This window comes from Crocodylus siamensis, chromosome 1 (assembly GCF_052110815.1).
Source record: "Crocodylus siamensis isolate JL-2025a chromosome 1, ASM5211081v1, whole genome shotgun sequence".
NCBI lineage: Eukaryota > Metazoa > Chordata > Crocodylia > Crocodylidae > Crocodylus > Crocodylus siamensis.
In genome coordinates, this window is record NC_143395.1 from 15,381,577 (window position 1) to 15,398,423 (window position 16,847).

Consider the following 16,847-nt stretch of genomic DNA (forward strand, 5'->3'; position numbering starts at 1 on the left):
GCAGGGCTGACCTGACATGGGCATTGACCACTGCAGAGTTAACTAGGGTGTAGACCTTGTTGGAAAGGCCTCGGATGTACGGTCCTTTGTGCAACAGGGAAGAAAGATCAGAAGACTTCCTTGCTGACAATGACACAGCTGCATCCAGATTGAACCTGGCTGGCTGGAAAACTATTCAGGGCTCACAAGCAGTGCCTGGATTGCTTAATCCCCATGTTAGATTGAGGATTTGTCGTTCTTTTCTTTAAAAGCAGAAGTTTGGCCTACAAAATTGCTCTCTGTAAAAGTACAGTAGAACAGTCTACTACTGATCTGCATACAGCATCTTCAGACTACACCTTCTCAGGCTGCGAGCCTCTTGCCATGTCACAAGTTACTCAGTCTTGAGGGCCAGGCAGGAGGACACCCAGGGCAGCAGCGGTGCAGCTGCTTGCTGTCGTGATGGTTGCTTTTCTTGTATTCCCCTCCAGCAAAGGTGTGGCCCATCCTGGTGGTGTTTCGCTGGCATAAATGCAGACTATTGCATCCTAGGAAGACGATGGGCTGAGTTAGCTTGCTGGGATGCTTACAGCAGGCTAGATCCTGCAAACTTGCTCTGTTTCTTGATTACATGCTTGCTAGGTTTAAGCATTTGTCACTGACAGTAGTTGAGTACCGGGAGGTGACTGTCACGAATGCATGGTAACCAGCCTGGATATACAGCCAAATGTCTCTGCTCTAGTGGGGATGACACTGCCCCCTGAGGCTTTCTTCTCTTGCTAAAATGTCACTCGAGTAAAGGTGAGGACATGTCTAAACTACTGTCTCTTCCTAGAAGATGGAAAACTGGCCCCCTCTGCTGAGACCTGTTGTTCTCCGGTTTGCTTTAGGGATCAGCCGGCTCCAGTTTTTTGTTCTTGCATTACTGTACTACATATGGGCCAGTATGATCTCAAAGAGCAGGGCCTATTCTGAAAATATTCGAGGCAAACCTCTTGCTCCTAGCTTGCCTTCATCATTAATTCTCCCCTACTTTGCGGATTCTGCAGCCCAGCAAGCTTGTGTGCATAGGGCTAGGGCCCAAAGTGCAATTTCTGTGCTTCGCTTTCTCCTGCCAGCTATCCACCATGGCAGTTCTCTGGTGCTAGTGGTGCAGATGCTAATATAGAAAAAGCACTTCATCTGAATGCAGATGCAGTGCTGGACCACTTTGGGGTGGGATGGGAGAAGGGAGGGAACCTCCTTCAAACTCGGAGACCCCAGGAGCCCAGCTGGGAGCCAGTGCTGCTGTATCTTTTGGTGCATTTCCCTAGCACAGGTCTAGATCTGTGACCCTTTCTTCCCAGAAAGGTGGTCTCCACTCAAAGCCCCAAACCCGTCCAAAACAGTTTGGGATGACTGTATTGCTAACATAGCTTATGTTAGTCTCTGGCTGGCCTAGGTGTAAGTGGCTAGTTTGGGTATTTGGCTGCTCTTCTAGAAATCTAGCTAATGTGTTCATCTGTTTAATGCCCTTTTAAAAGGGGCTCAAGCAATGGTAGAGCACCAATTTGAGCAATCTGGCTGCTGCTCCTCTGTTTTGTGGTTACCATAAAACCATACAGCGGTCAAGACTGCATGATTCAGAAATACAACTGCTTCCTTCCTATAGGCCTTACTTAACCTTTCTCTCTCTTTTTTTTTTGGGTGAGAGGGGGAGGAAACTTTACTGGTTTTTAGGCATCCAAATACTAAATTGGCTCATGGCTTTAAGTGGATGGCAGGTGCTGTCAGTTTAATGCTTCCAGTTCTTTTTGTGCCCTTTTGGGAGGAGTCTGGATGGTGGACACTGCTGGGTAGTAACAAAAATAACTAATCTAAAGCCTCTGGCAATGCCACTTTTGGCCTCCTGCAGGTTGGAGCAGCTGGAACCGGAGTTAATCACATAAACACTAATTGAAGCCTCTCAAGGTTTAACAGAAGCTAAAATTTCTCTCTGTCGGAGACTCTCCTCCCACTCATGGGTATCAATGCCAAAGTAAAAAGCTCTTCAAGCTGTTACCCTGTCTTAAACCCAGGCCCTCCAACTGAGCTGTTGCCTGCAGCATGTTAGAGGGGATAAAGGACGCATTAAAACTCACTAAAGTAGTTGAAGTCCATAGAGTATCTAGAAAAAACAGGGTGGATAAAAATCAATTGGTTTTTTTTTTTTAATTTAATCGTTTTTATTTTTATTTTTTGTTAAGATGCTATAAAAAAAATAAAATCCATCTTTATATAAGTTTATTAAGATGTATTAAAACTCAAATATATCATAATGGGCTAGGGATTAGAAGTTATAATTGTATACAATTTGAGACTATATATTCATGTAACCTTTTTAGAAGTTTTATAAATAGGTCACAACAGGCCATGGATATATTAGGGGCCCAGTCTTTTGGGGTTCCTGGAGGCTCCTCTATAGATTCTTGAAAGATTAAAGAAAACTACTCTACCCAGTGGGACATAGTGCTCTGTCTAGAAGATCCCATGAAGCATCTCTGTGATGCTTAGTTTCAGTTCTCAGACTGTGGATTTGTGTCTCCCAGAGATCATAGGCAGACTAGGTAGGTTTTTTGGGCAGATGTGATTTATGTTTTATTACACCAGCTAAATAGTTGGAAAAATTGTTCTTTGCAAACTTTTGGGCACAAACACCCTTCTTCAGGACTAACCATCCTTGTTAACAGCAGTATATGGAGATGAGAGAGAACAGACGTGCTTACCCACCCATCAGCCCTACTGTCTCTGCAGGCTTGTGTACACGCCTTCAAGCCCTTGCCTTTCTCTAGAAGTGCAAAGTTTCAAGAAGTTAAATGAATAACAGATATTAAACAAAACTGCACTTTTACACAATGATAAAAATTGAGGCTCCCTGACAGTGAATCAAATTGTGATTTTTAAAACATGATTGAAATCTATTTGATTTCAGTCAAATCCTCCCTGGAGACTTAAAGCGTGGTGGGCAAACTGGGGAAGGTCAGTTGCACATTCTCTGCTACTTTGAGGACAAGGAGTATCGGGAGGAACAATATTGGCTCCCTTTGGTAACGAGAGAGGTTTTGTAGCACGTTGGGCGTAGGATCACGATGTGACGATCACACAAATAAAAAAAGGGAAGCTGCAGTTGGCAGGCTTATTACTTGGGACAAACGAACACGCAAGTGCATAGCAGCATTTGCAACAGATAATGGAGGATCTTGAGGTCTTGCTCTGAAGAGTGCAGCAATCTGTCAAAATTAATAGACTGATCACTAACCAGGGATTAATACAAATGGGATACAAATCATCCTTAATTTAGTTGAAGGAGATTTCTTTTCAAACTTTGGCTCTGCTCCATCTTTGCAATAGCTAATCAAACAAGCTGCTTCCATTTGTCTCTCCTGGCAGAAAATAAAGTCGCTTCCAAGCTTGGGTGGGGTTTGAACACAAGCAAGCATCAACTGGAGGCAATACTTTGTCGTGCTGAACACTAGCAGGGAGGGGCTAGAAATGTCTCTGGGTGAAAGGAACCAAAAAGTGCTATGCATGACATCGGTTCAGGCCAAACAGTACAACAAAAACTGAGTATGTATGGGTAGAGCAGCTTTTTACTTTTTTTAAGTACTTGGGTGTCCACACGCTTTTTACGCCCCTCCCCCAAAAGTCATATTTCTCTTCTCTTCCCCCTTCCCCCAGTCAAAACCAGTAGCAAATGGACCAAAGGGACTGGCTTATTAGGTTGTGTGGAGTCTGGCACCAGATGCTGCTGAATAGCAAGCAGTGCCTAGGAACTACTCCTTCAGAAAGAGACTTTCAGGTATATCTGGTATGTGACTACTCTTGCCATGGCTGCCAGGAAGCACTATGTTGCACTAGAAAGGTGGCCCTGTGTTGTTTTAGCTAATTATTAATCTTCAGCCTTCACATACAGCAGCACAGCTCAGTAACACTACCCATGTCCTGTAACTTTAATCCTTCTGACTAATCAAAAGCTTCCTGGTGGATATAAACTGTAACTCCAGTAAAAGGTCATGGAAAAGCCTTGACCACAAGGTGTGTTCACTGTCTGAACATCATAATCCATCTCATTGATCAAAATCTGGGTTAGTTTGATATTAGCAGACATTATCTTAATCCCATAAACAGTTCTACCTTGCTCGTTGAAAAGGGCAGGTAACTTCTCAAGGAGTGTGTCAATGCAGATATCCCATCTATTAGCACTCCTTGTCCTGTTGTTGAACAAAATGTCTCTTTCCCAGACCCAGATCCTATGGCAGGGGAAGGGGAGGGGGTGTAATAACTAAAATCTGACCTTCTGCTGTAGCTCATCAAACTTCTTCTGGACTAAAACACGAAAACTTTCATCTCGACTGTGGGATATTGTAGAAGTAGAGTACTAAAGTCTACTTACAGTTGCTTAATTGTGTGCATGCAGGTTATGCTTCTGTAGTTTTCCCTCCCACCTTATTGGGAAGGTGGGCCCTTGTCCTGAAACCCACTCTCATTTAATTAATCAAATTGCCAGCAAGGCACTAGTGTGCTGTCATCTGAGGGACCAAGAACAGTGGTACCTGCCTGCAAATAGGTACTTGGCTTGTGGGAGGGAGGGGACAGGGTTTACCAGGGGGATGGTTGTTTTTCTCAAGTGACTGTTCACGGCTAACCCAACCAGGATTCATAGCACGTACCATGTATTTGGGTTGTTGTGAAATAAGTCCACATCTCAGCATTTTGGCTGTCTTTACTGGGAAACCACTGTTTATGAGCGGGGCAACTTCTGTGCAGCAGATTCCCTTCACCTGTCTCTAGGCAGGGCAGGAAAACATCTTCTTTGGGATACTTGAGTGTTTATTCTAGTGCATCTCCATCACAAGGGCAACTAGAGTTGGGTAAAACACCGTGAAGAGGGAGGTTCATCATCCAGCTGCATGTAGTGAATGGATCCATTGGAAACAGGACCTCTGCTTCACTTGATAGGAGGAGGCAGAACTTGCATTATTGCAACAACCCTTCCTTTTCTCTATGGATATCTTTATGGCTTTGACCGAGGACCTGATCTTCAAAATTATGGGGTGGCAATAAGCTGAGAGCAGTGGTGAAAGGAGTGTATTTCAATCCTGGTAGTATAAAGGTTGCTGAAACGATGGCGAAGGCAGGCAGCCCATCATCCTCCCCCACTGAAAGCAGAGGGAGACTTCTCCCTTTCTGGTTCAGGGGATTCAAGCTGGCTTGTTCTGCTCTGATACTGCCATTCACGGGCAGCCTCTAGAAGGAGTTTTGTTTGAAGTGAGACAGTAGGGAGAGGGGAGGAAAACAGTAGTGGCTTTTCTTGGGGGATAACTAGAGATCAGGATAAGACAGATAGTAACAGCAGGGGAATTGGAATTTCTCTGTTAATGGATCTTGGGTAAATACTGTGAAATGGCAACCTTAAAATGTGGACAACTCCTCCTTCTGGAAGGCTGAGGAAGCAAGGGAGGGGGATAACTACCCTAAGTTTAGTTGGGCTGAATTTTGAAAGTCTGTGATATATATTTATTTTATCTGTTTAATGAGAAGATTCATGACCCTAAGGAGAAGTAGTCCTGAAAATAGTAAAAAAACCAACCAAACAAAAAAATTGGGTTCCCCCTCTTCTCTCACAGTCCATTCGGAATTGGGTTGCAGGGACAGAGGAATTCAGACTCCAAGAGCCCTGGAAAGACCTTGTACTGGACGGTCGAGTATTTCAATGCAGAAGAAAGATGAGAGGAATTGCATGAGAAGGATGTGGGTAAACAGGAGCTCTTTGGCTATCTGAAAATCAGGAGACAGCCTGCTGTCATTCCCTTTGTCACCCGGGGAAGTGTACAGGACAATAACACAAACATGTAGGCAAAGGTAGAAAAACAAGTTATACCTAGCAAGCTGTTTTTAACTGGAGGCTTGGAAAATGGTAGATGGAAAGAGACACTGAGGCCTAGTTTTCTCCCTTCAGTGGGGAAGGTGAGATGTAAAGAAGGTAGAGTTGCTTAATGCCCAATTTATTTTCTCCACTGCAAAACGTTGACCCAGATGACTAGCAGTACTGACAAACAAGGGGGAAGGCCACAGTTCAGGATAAGTGAAGACTGACCCAGAATGTTTGACAACTTTTCAAAACTAATTCAAGTCTTTGGGGAGAGGGGGGTGTTGATTGACTGCATCCCAACACACTGACGGTATTAGAAGAGCTATCTTGGAGTCATTGGCAGCGATCGGCAAAGTCATGGAGGAGGGGTGGTGTACTGGAAAAAAGTGAAGGTCATGCTCATGTTTAAAGTGAATACATAGAAGAACAGGCCTGGTGAATTGTAGACCAGTCTGGGCTTCTATGCCCAAGAACTTACTAGAGCAAATTGATTATAGTCGTTAGGTGGAGGATAAAGGGTCTGAGAAGTCACTAACAGCTAATAAGACATTTGGTCCTGAGAAGCGAACTGGCTTTGTGGATGAGGCGAATGTACTGGACATCAATGTAGGCTAGGACTGCAGTAAAGTATGTGGCCGGAGAAGCGTAGACTAATAACTATGTTTTCAGGTGGATGCATAATGGGATATCAAGAGACAAGAGGGAGCATATTGATGGATCAGTGCCTGGCTGAGACCTAGGGAAGAGAACTCGACCCAAATGCACAAATATTGGCACAATAAGGGATGTGGATGTGGGGCTTGGCGGGGGGTAGGTATCATGGATCATGGACTTGTTATCTCGTTGTTGGTGGAGTGCCCCAAAACTGCACTGACTCTGGGTTGCATTAACAGAAGTGTTTTGCTGCAGACACAGGATGCAACAGCACCACTCTACCTTAACGGTAATTAAGACTCTTGTAGAGTCCTGTGTCTAATTTCATCTAGTCCCTACACGCTGAAGAGAACGTAGAGAAACTGGAGGATCCGGGAGTAAGCTGCAGTGGGACTGCAAGCCATGTGAGGAAAGGTTGAAGGAATAAACTTTCTTCTGCAGATTGAGAGCATGTGATGGCAGTTTTTAATGTAGTTGGCAACTTCTCTGACAAGTTGATGGAGAAAGAACTCTCTCCCTTGCCACAGGAGGCAGGATAGGAGGGCAGTAGGTTTCAAAAGTATAGCAAAAGCAATTTAATCTGAAATCTGGGGGGGGACAACTCCGTGTGACAGCCGTGGGACTGTGGAACTGCTCTTGTTGGCGAGTGTGAGGGGAGGCTGGCGTGGATCTGGGATGGTTTCGAAATGGTGAATCTTGCACATCTGTCGACCACAGGTTCTTAAACTCGTTTTTTATTGCATACATCCTTTCAGATTTACTAGCTGCCCGCATACTCCTACCACTCCTACCAGCTTTAAATTTTAACCCCTTAAATACCAATTATTATAATTAAAATTAAATCTGCCACTACACAATTTCTTGTGTACCCCCCCCCCCCCGAGGTGTCTTGCATACCCCCAGGGGTACACGTACCACAGTTTGGGAGCCTCTGCTGTAGACCATTGGACTAGACCCTCATCCTTTCCTCTTCAGATAACAGTTGTTCAGCCTGTCACTTCTGGACATGGTTATGCTAGGTCTTGGTGTGTTTACAATACTTCTTGCAAAATGCTCTTTAAGGCCCTGGATTTTCATCTCTAATAGGCTTTTTAGTTCACCTCTCCTACATTTTCTTCTTGCACTTGAAGTACATGTAGACCATAGCAAAACCTGGGCTGCACACTGGTCTGTATCTGAGGTGTAAAAGGGATGGCCCGCAGGCTGGACCTGGCCTGATGAAGTATGTCATCTGACCCTTGGAGCTATTCATGGGCTGGGAGTCTGGTGGGATGAGTGGCAGCTACTGTGGCTCTGGGACCTGCAGCAATTAGGCAGCTGTCACTTGCCCCACCACCACATTTCTGGCCCTGCAAGCAACCCCACAAGGCAGATGACAGCCTCTTGCTCTGGATCCATGGGGTTGAATGAATTTAACCCCCAATCTAAAGAGATAAGAGTCTGAATACTCTGATACTTAGAAAGATCTACACTGAAAAGATATGGACTTTAACCAGGAGGTGCCAGTGGTGTGGGAAAACTCTTAAAAAGAAGGATATCCTCTTCACTAGCTGACATAATTACAAAATGACCTTTTATTTTACTACCTTGCTTTGCATGCTTGAACTGACTATCAGCCAATTTTCTCCTCCTGACTTGCTTAAGAGCTCCAACCGTTCCCAGACCTGTTGCCAAAAAATTGCCAAACTGATCTCCTACCATCCTTCAGATACTGTCCCAATAACTAAGCAGCATTAAGGAGAACAATCCAGGGCTGTTTCCTTGCGGCGGTGGTGGTGGTGGTGGTGGTGGTGGTGGTGGTGGTTTCCATGGCCGTTGGGCTACAAAACTCACTGCTTCATCACAGTAGAGACTGGCTGATTTGACTCCATTTTTTGTTTGTTTTCTATAACCGGAGACGATCAAGCTTTTGGGTCATGAACTAAACATCTGGTCTTGCCAGGTCAAATTCTGGTCAGCCAGGTGTGCTTCCAAAAAAAGGGGGAGGGAGCTAGACCAGCTCCTATCTAACATGCCTCTTGACCACTTCAGTTTGGGCCAACTGTCTTCATGCAGTAAACACACTTCCAGTCTTTTTTTCACTCTTCCTGATCTTGCGGGTGTTTTTTAAAGTAAAGTTGGATCCTAGGCTTTTTGGACCATGAATAGCTTGGTACGCAGCTAAATTTTATTGGAGCATCACTGGAACTTGATTACAAGTTATTTCCCAGCAGTAGTGGAAGCACAAACTTACAGGACTTTTGCAGATGTATAAACTTACTCGGTGTGTGTTGAGGCAGTCCTCGGATCCCGTGATTACTGGGGAAGAGCTGCTCTGAGCTCTGCCTGCCTGGCTCCCTTGCTTGAAGGAAGCTTTCCTTGTAAATAGGTAATACTATCTGGTAAACTCACTAATTCAGCTATTGCCAAAGCCAAGTTCCTGGGCCCCAACAGACTGCTCCCGTTCTGGGAGTGCAGCTATGTAAGGGGGAACACTTTGTTCTTTCCAAGAGCATGCCTTTTCCCTCGCAGTAGGCCCAGCAAGCTGTACAGCCCTGTAAAAACTTAACCTACGTTGCCTTTTCCTATTTGGGACAGTTTATTAAGGAAAGTTTTAAAGGTGATGAAAATGCTGCCGCATAGGCACTGGTAGTTCCCTATACACTGTTATAGGCTCTCTGCTGTCTTTTAGGCTGGGGCTGAGTGACACCCAGCTCGTAAACATCCTTTCTTTGTTAGCATGGGATAGCAGCCTATACAAGATGGTCTAATATGGTCCACAAGCTTTTTTTTTTTTAAACTGCTGTACTAGGTCTTGCAGCCTAACTGAACCTGAGGTTGGGTTTTCCACTCCTCCCGCCCCCCAAAAAAAATCACAACAAACAAACAAAAAAAACCCCCTTCCTTGAAATGTGCAGAGTTGCTGCCTGAGCGAACTTAATTCTTTTAATTTGGAGGATATGTTCCTCCTGAATAAGGAAGAGTCTGACTTATTGTATCTTGTGCTTCAAAGACCCACAGCAAAATGTGAGAGAACCATAAAATAAATACTAGACTTCTAGTGTTAACCATCTCCATCTGCCCCAAGCGGAGGAGACTTAAGACTCAAACCTAAACTGGCTTGTGATTCCAGAAGAAGATGTTCAGACTGCCATCAGGAAACGACTGCTATACCTCAAGACTTCTTCTGGGATAGGCTTCGGTCCTTAAAATGCATGAAATGGTCTTGCTAGAACAAGCTGCACATGCCCATCTTCTAAAGATACAGACCACCTAATGACATGGAGGCTTACCTTTTGATTTTGGAAGACTTTGTTTTAGGACTTCAAGAGGGTTTAATACAGGGGTGGGCAATTATTTCAGGTGGAGGGCCACTTACTGAGTTTGGGAAGCCATCGAGGGCTGCATGATAGGCAGCCAGCAGCAGATAAACTATTAATTTTCTGAATCTGGGGGGGGGCCCATGGGCTGGACTGAATGGCCTGGTGGGCCGCATCCAGCCTGTGGGCTGCATTTTTTTGCCTACCCCTGGTTTAATAGGACAAAGCCAGAAGTTTCCTGCTGTTTGGTCACCTGTCTATTTCAACTGTGTTTTAAATGACCAATTTTTTTCCCTAGCAGCATTAAAGCTTCAGATAGCAGTTGTTGGGTTTTCCCTTTTTAATTGTCTGCCATTGTCTGTGATGCCCTAAAGGCCGGGGTCTAAGCAAGAATGCTGTGTTTCCATTCTTGGGCTTCTCTGCAGCCATGAGGCCTGGCCTTTGAGTACTAATCTTAAATGCATGCAAACTTTAAATCTTTAACTTGGTGATGCTTGAGGCTGGTAACAAGGAAGGGATGTGGGCTTCGCAAACATCAGAATACCAGTTTTTGTTTTTGTTTTTGTTTTTTAAAGAAAAGAAAAGGGCAGAGTAGAGCTGGAGCTTTATCCCACTAGGTAAAATGGTCTAAAGAAGCAAGCACATCCTATGGGAGGATGCAGCACAGGGTTGCCGTAGAGAAGCTATCTGTTGTTGTCCAAATAGTGAGGAGAAGCGGGATTTCTATATTTGCTAATCTTGGGCAGAGTTAATAATAGACTTGGATTCCCTGCATAGAGTCTGTTTGGCTGGGAGTCTTAAAAGCAGTGCACTAAGCAGAAAGTCTTCAGGAAGACTTACACGGTCTGTCTTTCTCTCTAAAGCAAACTACAAATCTGAACCTTCCTCCTGAAGACTTGGACTCATCTGGAGATGATGACGCTTTCTCTGGCTCAGGTGCTGGTAAGTGCATTTCTTACTGCTGAGTTGTCCTATATTCCAAGACCTCGCTTTCTCTGTAGATCTTTGAGACTTGTTCCTTGCCCTCTGCTTACTATAAGGACATCTGCAAGGGGTTTGTTTCTTTCCATCCTCCCCTCCCTTTCCCCCACCCCCGTACTCTTAATTGTCATGGCTCATGCTATTTCATGAGGAAAAGCAGAAAGGTGAGAGCTAAAGTGAGCTTCCCACCAAGCAGTACTGCAGAAACTCTAATGCCAGAGCTGCGTGTCTTGGATGTGCAGTAACTAAGCACCTGTGCGTGATTCACGTAAATAAGGTAGCTGAGCTGGGTTAGGGGAGGTAGGTGATCTGGAGCGGATCTCTGTCTGCCAACTAGTATTAAAGCTGCTGCATAGAACTACACAGTGGGGTAGGAGTAGAGGACCACTCTTGATGCTCCAACGAAGAGTAAATTGAATACTTGTGAACTTGCGTTTCAGCAGGTGGGTTTTTCTTTACAAAGTCCCCTTGTTCTCTGAGTATAGCGCTTTGTGAGTGCTGCCATATTCTGAGTGACTTCAGATTGGGTGGGGTAGGGATGAAGGTGAGAAGCTAACTGCTTTTAGGTTTAATTCAATCCTTACAGTAACACTTTTTTTTTTTTTTTTCCCTTTTAAAAGAAATGTGTAGGCTAGTAGCTTACTGAAGCAAATGGTCTCTACCTCCATTAAACAAAAATTCTAATGTTTGCTTAGGTCCATTGCCTCCACAGAGCGAGACGACAGTTATTTCAGTAGGATCTACAAATTCATCCATAGATGATGACAAACTTCACACAACTGTTCACTATCTCCATGAGACGGGAAGCCCAGCTGACGAGGAAGTAGTAGCTCCATCCTCCAGCAGTGATGTGGTGACAGATGAGCCAGAAGTAGATGTTCAGGATGAAATAACACATGAACTGGTCACCTTCAGTGCAGGTGCATGGGAGGAAGTGATAACTACAAATCCTGCTACTCCTAGTCCCACTGTCAAAGTAACTACCTCGCAAGTCTCAAGTACAGCTGATGCCGTGGAACCTGCCATCCATAGTCTTGATGTGGTTGATTTTGCTACAGAAGAGCACGATCCCAACTTTAACCCTGCTAGCAAGGAAGATGTCACTACAGCTGCTCTCCACACAGCCACTACCCTTGGGACTAGCGGTCCAGCACATGAAGATGGAGAGATTGTGACTTCTGAGGATGGCTCTGGAGACGTGGTAAGAATGTATATTGAAATGTATATCTTCCCTGTAACTTCTAATGCCAAAGTGATCAGGTTCCACTAACTTCTCAGTTTCTCTCCAAAGAAAGTGAATTGCACATTGTATGTGTAGTGATGGGGAAAACAATTGTGTATGAATTTTTAAATTGCATTTAAAAGTACAATTTTAGCACAACTAGGTAAAGCAATGACCCTTCAGTAGCTGTTAAAGATCTGAAGCATTACTAACCTGGGTTGCATTTTTCAACAGGGAGACTTCTTCATCTCTAGGAATGATGAAAAACCAGTAGACTCTGACAGGAATACCGATGTTGACTCTGAAATGAATAATAAAGCTGCAGGAGCCTTGGGAATAATGGACCGGAAAGAAGTCCTAGGAGGTATTTAAAAATACTCTAGACTAGAGGGCTTCAGTTCGCCTGGTTTAGTAGCAGCGTGATCGATTTGGATTCTGAGCTTCTGCTTCAAAGTGTAAAACATGCTTGAACTCTGCCTGCCGCTGCTCTAGAGTTATTCGGGCGGAGGGCCGCTTACCAAGTTGTGGCAAGCGGTTAAGGGCTGCATGGGTTGCCCTGCCCCTTGACAGGTGCCCCGCCTCCTCGTCACCATCTTGGGACCAATGTCCCAGGGCCAGCACCAGTGGGGCCCAGAGGGGGTGAAGGCTGGCAGGGGTCTGTGGGGTTGGGCTGGGCTGCACCAGCAGGGAGAGGGGGGAGCTGGCCCAGCTCTTAGCTCTGTACTCCTGCCACCTCTTCACTCCCAGTGTCCCCCCAGCCCTATGGTACAGGCAGGGGGCAGCACACAGCCCCAACCCCCTGCTCAGCAGTAAGTAACAAGTTGGTATGGAGCACGGGGAAAAACGGTCTCTAACCCACCTCATGGCCCACGCTGCAGCCACTCGCATCGTGCGCAGGGCTGTTCTGAGCAGGCACAGGCAGCCTCATAGCTGGCTGCGAGTGGCTGTAGCACAGGGCACTGGCCACAGGGCAGGCGAGGCGCTACTTCCCTTCCCCTTCGCCCCACACTCAGCACCAGCTTGTAAGCCACCTCTGCAGCCAGCCTGGGCCCCATGCTGGCTCTAGGCCTTGCTGGTCAGGGCTGTGCATGGTGATTTTTAGCAGCTGCAGCCCCCCGCTTGGTGCACTGGGTAGTGTTTGCTGCTGCTACCTGCCCAGACCTCACCCGCGGGGCAGCCCAGAGGCGGCAGTGGCAGCCTACTGCGGCGCAAGCTCCGGGCAGGCAGCAGCAACAAATGCTGCCCAGTGTGGCAAGCGGGGCGGGGGGGCCCAACAGGCGAGCCCAGAGCCAGCACAGGGCCCAGACTCGCTTACAAGCTGCTGATCAGTGTGGCGGAGGTGGGGGGCGCAACCCCTCCCCTGCCCCGTGGCCACCAGCCTGTGTGGGGCTGCCTGTGCCTGCTTGGGACAGCCCTGTGCAGCCTGCAAGCGACTGCCATGTGGGGTGCTAGCCATAGGGCAGGGAAGGGGCTGCTTTTCCCCACACTCAGCACCAGCTGGTCCCCTGCCCCCCTGCTCCTCTTACCTGCAGTTCCAGCTCAAGGCAGCCACACAACCCCAGGCCAGAAAGGAAAGGACAGAAATTTTTAATTTTTCTAAATTTTTTTTTTTTAGGGGCACCGTGGGCCAGATAGAATGGCCTTGTGGGCTGTATTTTGCCCACCTGTGCTCTAGAGCACTGCTGTGACTTCACAGCCAGGTGTTAAAGGTCAAAATTCTCTGCCAAACACTTTCAAACAGCTTTTGCAACTCTGGGTGTGGCTCACCTAGACAAGTAGGCCATACATGAGTCACCAATGGTGATTTTCCCCCCCCCCCATCAATCTTCAAACCTGAGAACTGCGATCTTCAAACTCTTGGAACTGCAGCAATTAATGCAGCTGTCACTTGCCCCACCACTTCAGGAAAAGTGTCATTCTTTGGGGAGGAGGGGGGGGGCAGGGGAGAACGAGACAAGCTCTAGAAAGAAGGCATTTTACTTTGTGCACTGCATGAACTGGTCTGATCTGTGCCTAAAGTATACTGGGGGGTGAGGCGCATCTAACCGTGACTGCTTTATGCAATACTAGTTTTTAACCCTGAAATTTTGGCATAGCAGATGGGATGTCAGTATTGAGCATGGCATTAAATACAGTTTTTGTGTTTTTGGTTTGTTTGTTTTTTTTCTCTCTCCTTCCCTGCAGGTGTCATTGCTGGAGGATTAGTAGGCCTGCTATTTGCAGTATTCCTAGTTGGGTTTATGCTGTACAGAATGAAAAAGAAAGACGAAGGAAGCTATTCCTTGGATGAACCAAAGCAGTCAAATGGAGGATACCAAAAACCACACAAACAAGAAGAATTCTATGCGTAAACACTGATATTCAGGACATTTAATTTGCCTTTTTTTTTTTTTTTCCCTTGGGCTCTTCTGTCCCTGCACATGGACCTCCTCCTGGTTTTCTGCATTAAACTCAAGCCATATGACCATTGGGTGCAACTCCTGCTACCTTGCCATTGGAAATTCAAACTACAAAATAGATCTGGATTCGCTGATCTCATCCTGCTTTCTTGCACAAAGATCTTTTTAAAGTAGGACTGCAAAGCTCCTAAACTTGCTTTGGTTTAGCTAAAGACTGCTGGGTGAAAAGAGATGAGGGAGAACTGCATGTATATAAACTGTTTGACGGTTAAAAAAATGGCAGGACTAAACAGCTAACGAAGCTTGATTTCTGGTACAGAGAGTTTCTTTCCATGTTTTAACTGACAAAACTCTGTATCTAGTATGATTGCCTGCATTTGGCAGGAAAGGTTGGTACCTTCCAGTTTTTTGACTCCTTTCTAGCTGCCAAAATGTATAGCACTTAATGGCCATAAGACACCAAACAGAAGATGACTACTGGTTAAGAGGAGGAGTGAAAGGACAGGGCAGGCTTATTTGACTGCCACTGAATTAAGGAGTCTAATTTATACTTTTCTGAAAAGACCGTTTTAACAGTTTCCCCAAGTTCCTTAAGTCGGTACACGTACTGGTACTTTTTATTGAGGGTTTAACTAGACAAAACTGCATGCTCTACACTGAAACAGAGCTTCCTTATCCTACTTAATCCTTCCGGGCTGATTTTTAAAACCAAGAAATGACTCCTTGGGATTAGATGGTCTAATCCCACCATTCTTTAGATGCCAAACTTCCCTTCTAGTCTTGGGGTTGATCCTGTTGTATCCCGCACCACTATGTGATACTCTGATCCCATATTCTAGCCTCTACCTCTGTGTGCTGTTAGAACATAAGTGACCACTGCAACTAAATCTGCCACGAGTATACCTGATACCTACTGCATTTGTTCATAGCATGAATGGTACGAAAACCAGGGCAGACCAAGTGTCTTGGGACACTATCCCCAAGGACCAGGGAACATGGAAGCATATTATGTATTTAAGCTGGCACAAGCTCAATGAACACAGCCGGTTTGTAGACATGTCAGCTGTTGCAGCTTAAGGAAATTTGTCTTCAGGTCAATATCCTTATGTACAAGGATGTTACTGGATAAGCGCGTGCCTTCATCTTTACAGTATCACCTGGCTAATCTTCCAAGCCGAGCAGCTCTTGTTGCTTTGAGTAGAAAAGATGTAAAGGGAAGTAGCTTGTTTCAAAGTTTTGCCTGAAATCAGTGGGTTTTAATATACAATAGAACTTCACACTGAAGTGTCATGACAATCTAAATAGATGGATGCATTTAACTACACTTGTCCATGAAATGGAATTGAGTGATCTTGGTTTAAACCATAAATGCTGAAGAAATGTTTGACTTCCTAAAATACTGCATAATCTTTGCCTTTTGCTTTGCCATCTGGACTTTGTATTATGTTCCAAGCTGATAAGGTTCTTTCCTGCTCTCAGTGAAGGTAGAGGGAAGAGATGAATGTTTACAATTAGGATGTAAATATTTATAGTGCCGGGGAAGTGATTGGAGAATATTGGCAACAGTTGGCACATGCAAGGGGGGGAAAAGAATTATTTTAACTTAAATGAAGTAGAAAATATTCCTGAGTTACTACTTGCCTAAAACTGGTGCCTTTTTTCAATTTTTCTCAACCAAACCAAGAAAGTACTTGTTTGATTCCAAACTTATTTATGCACTAATTAATTGCCTGTTTAGCAGTTTGCTCTTAATTGTCTAAGAAAATAAAATTTGGAATATTAATTACTGCCTTTGTTTTTTTTTTACACTGACTTTTTTTATAAGTGAATGCAACAACTGGATGGTGTTAATTGCAGCTGTAACTCTTTGCTTTGTATAGGAATGCAGAAATTCTGTTTTGATAGCAGGCTTTCTTGGTTTTTTTGTTTTTGTGTTTTGTTTGTTTTTGTTTTTTGGGTTTTTGTTTTTCTCTTTATGAGAGAGATGCTTGCAAGCCACAGGAATCTAAAAACTTCAGTTGTACATCACCACTTTGTAGGGGGAATAAAAAAAACTTTGTATATTTTGGTAGCTTTAAATTGCCATGCTTGGTTTCCCTAATTCTAGCTATTCTTCGTTATTTAAGTGGTGCAAATGAATTTTAATAGAAGATACTTCAGTTGGTTATCTGTACACTGTGTAAAAATACACATGCAATAAATGGCATTTTGAAAAGTAACTTGTTGTTGTTCCCTTTGTCACCTACATGGGCACTGGTGGACCTTGCAGGAGGGAGCCAAGAATGACCTCCTATGCATTTTTTTTTTTTTTTTTTTTTTTTTTTGACAAGTGGACTTGGCCTGCTGATGGTATTTGCAGGAGGCTGCCCAGCTGAACTGGGGGATCATGATAGGGTATAAAGGCAGTCCCTTGGGTATTTAGG

General features: G+C 44.9%; 1 protein-coding gene across 2 annotated transcripts in view; it reads left to right on the forward strand.

The window, feature by feature from the left end:
- SDC1 (syndecan 1) overlaps positions 1–16,643 on the forward strand; it is a 29,518-nt gene extending 12,875 nt beyond the window's left edge. For both annotated transcript variants that reach the window (XM_090031708.1, XM_090031711.1), the window contains exons 2-5: positions 10,686–10,764; positions 11,499–12,004; positions 12,260–12,389; positions 14,210–16,643. In XM_090031708.1, the coding sequence (XP_089887834.1) occupies positions 10,686–10,764; positions 11,499–12,004; positions 12,260–12,389; positions 14,210–14,376 (882 nt within the window). In that variant the 3' untranslated portion in view covers positions 14,377–16,643. The remainder of the gene's footprint in view (positions 1–10,685; positions 10,765–11,498; positions 12,005–12,259; positions 12,390–14,209) is intronic.
- Positions 16,644–16,847: the final 204 nt, after the last annotated feature.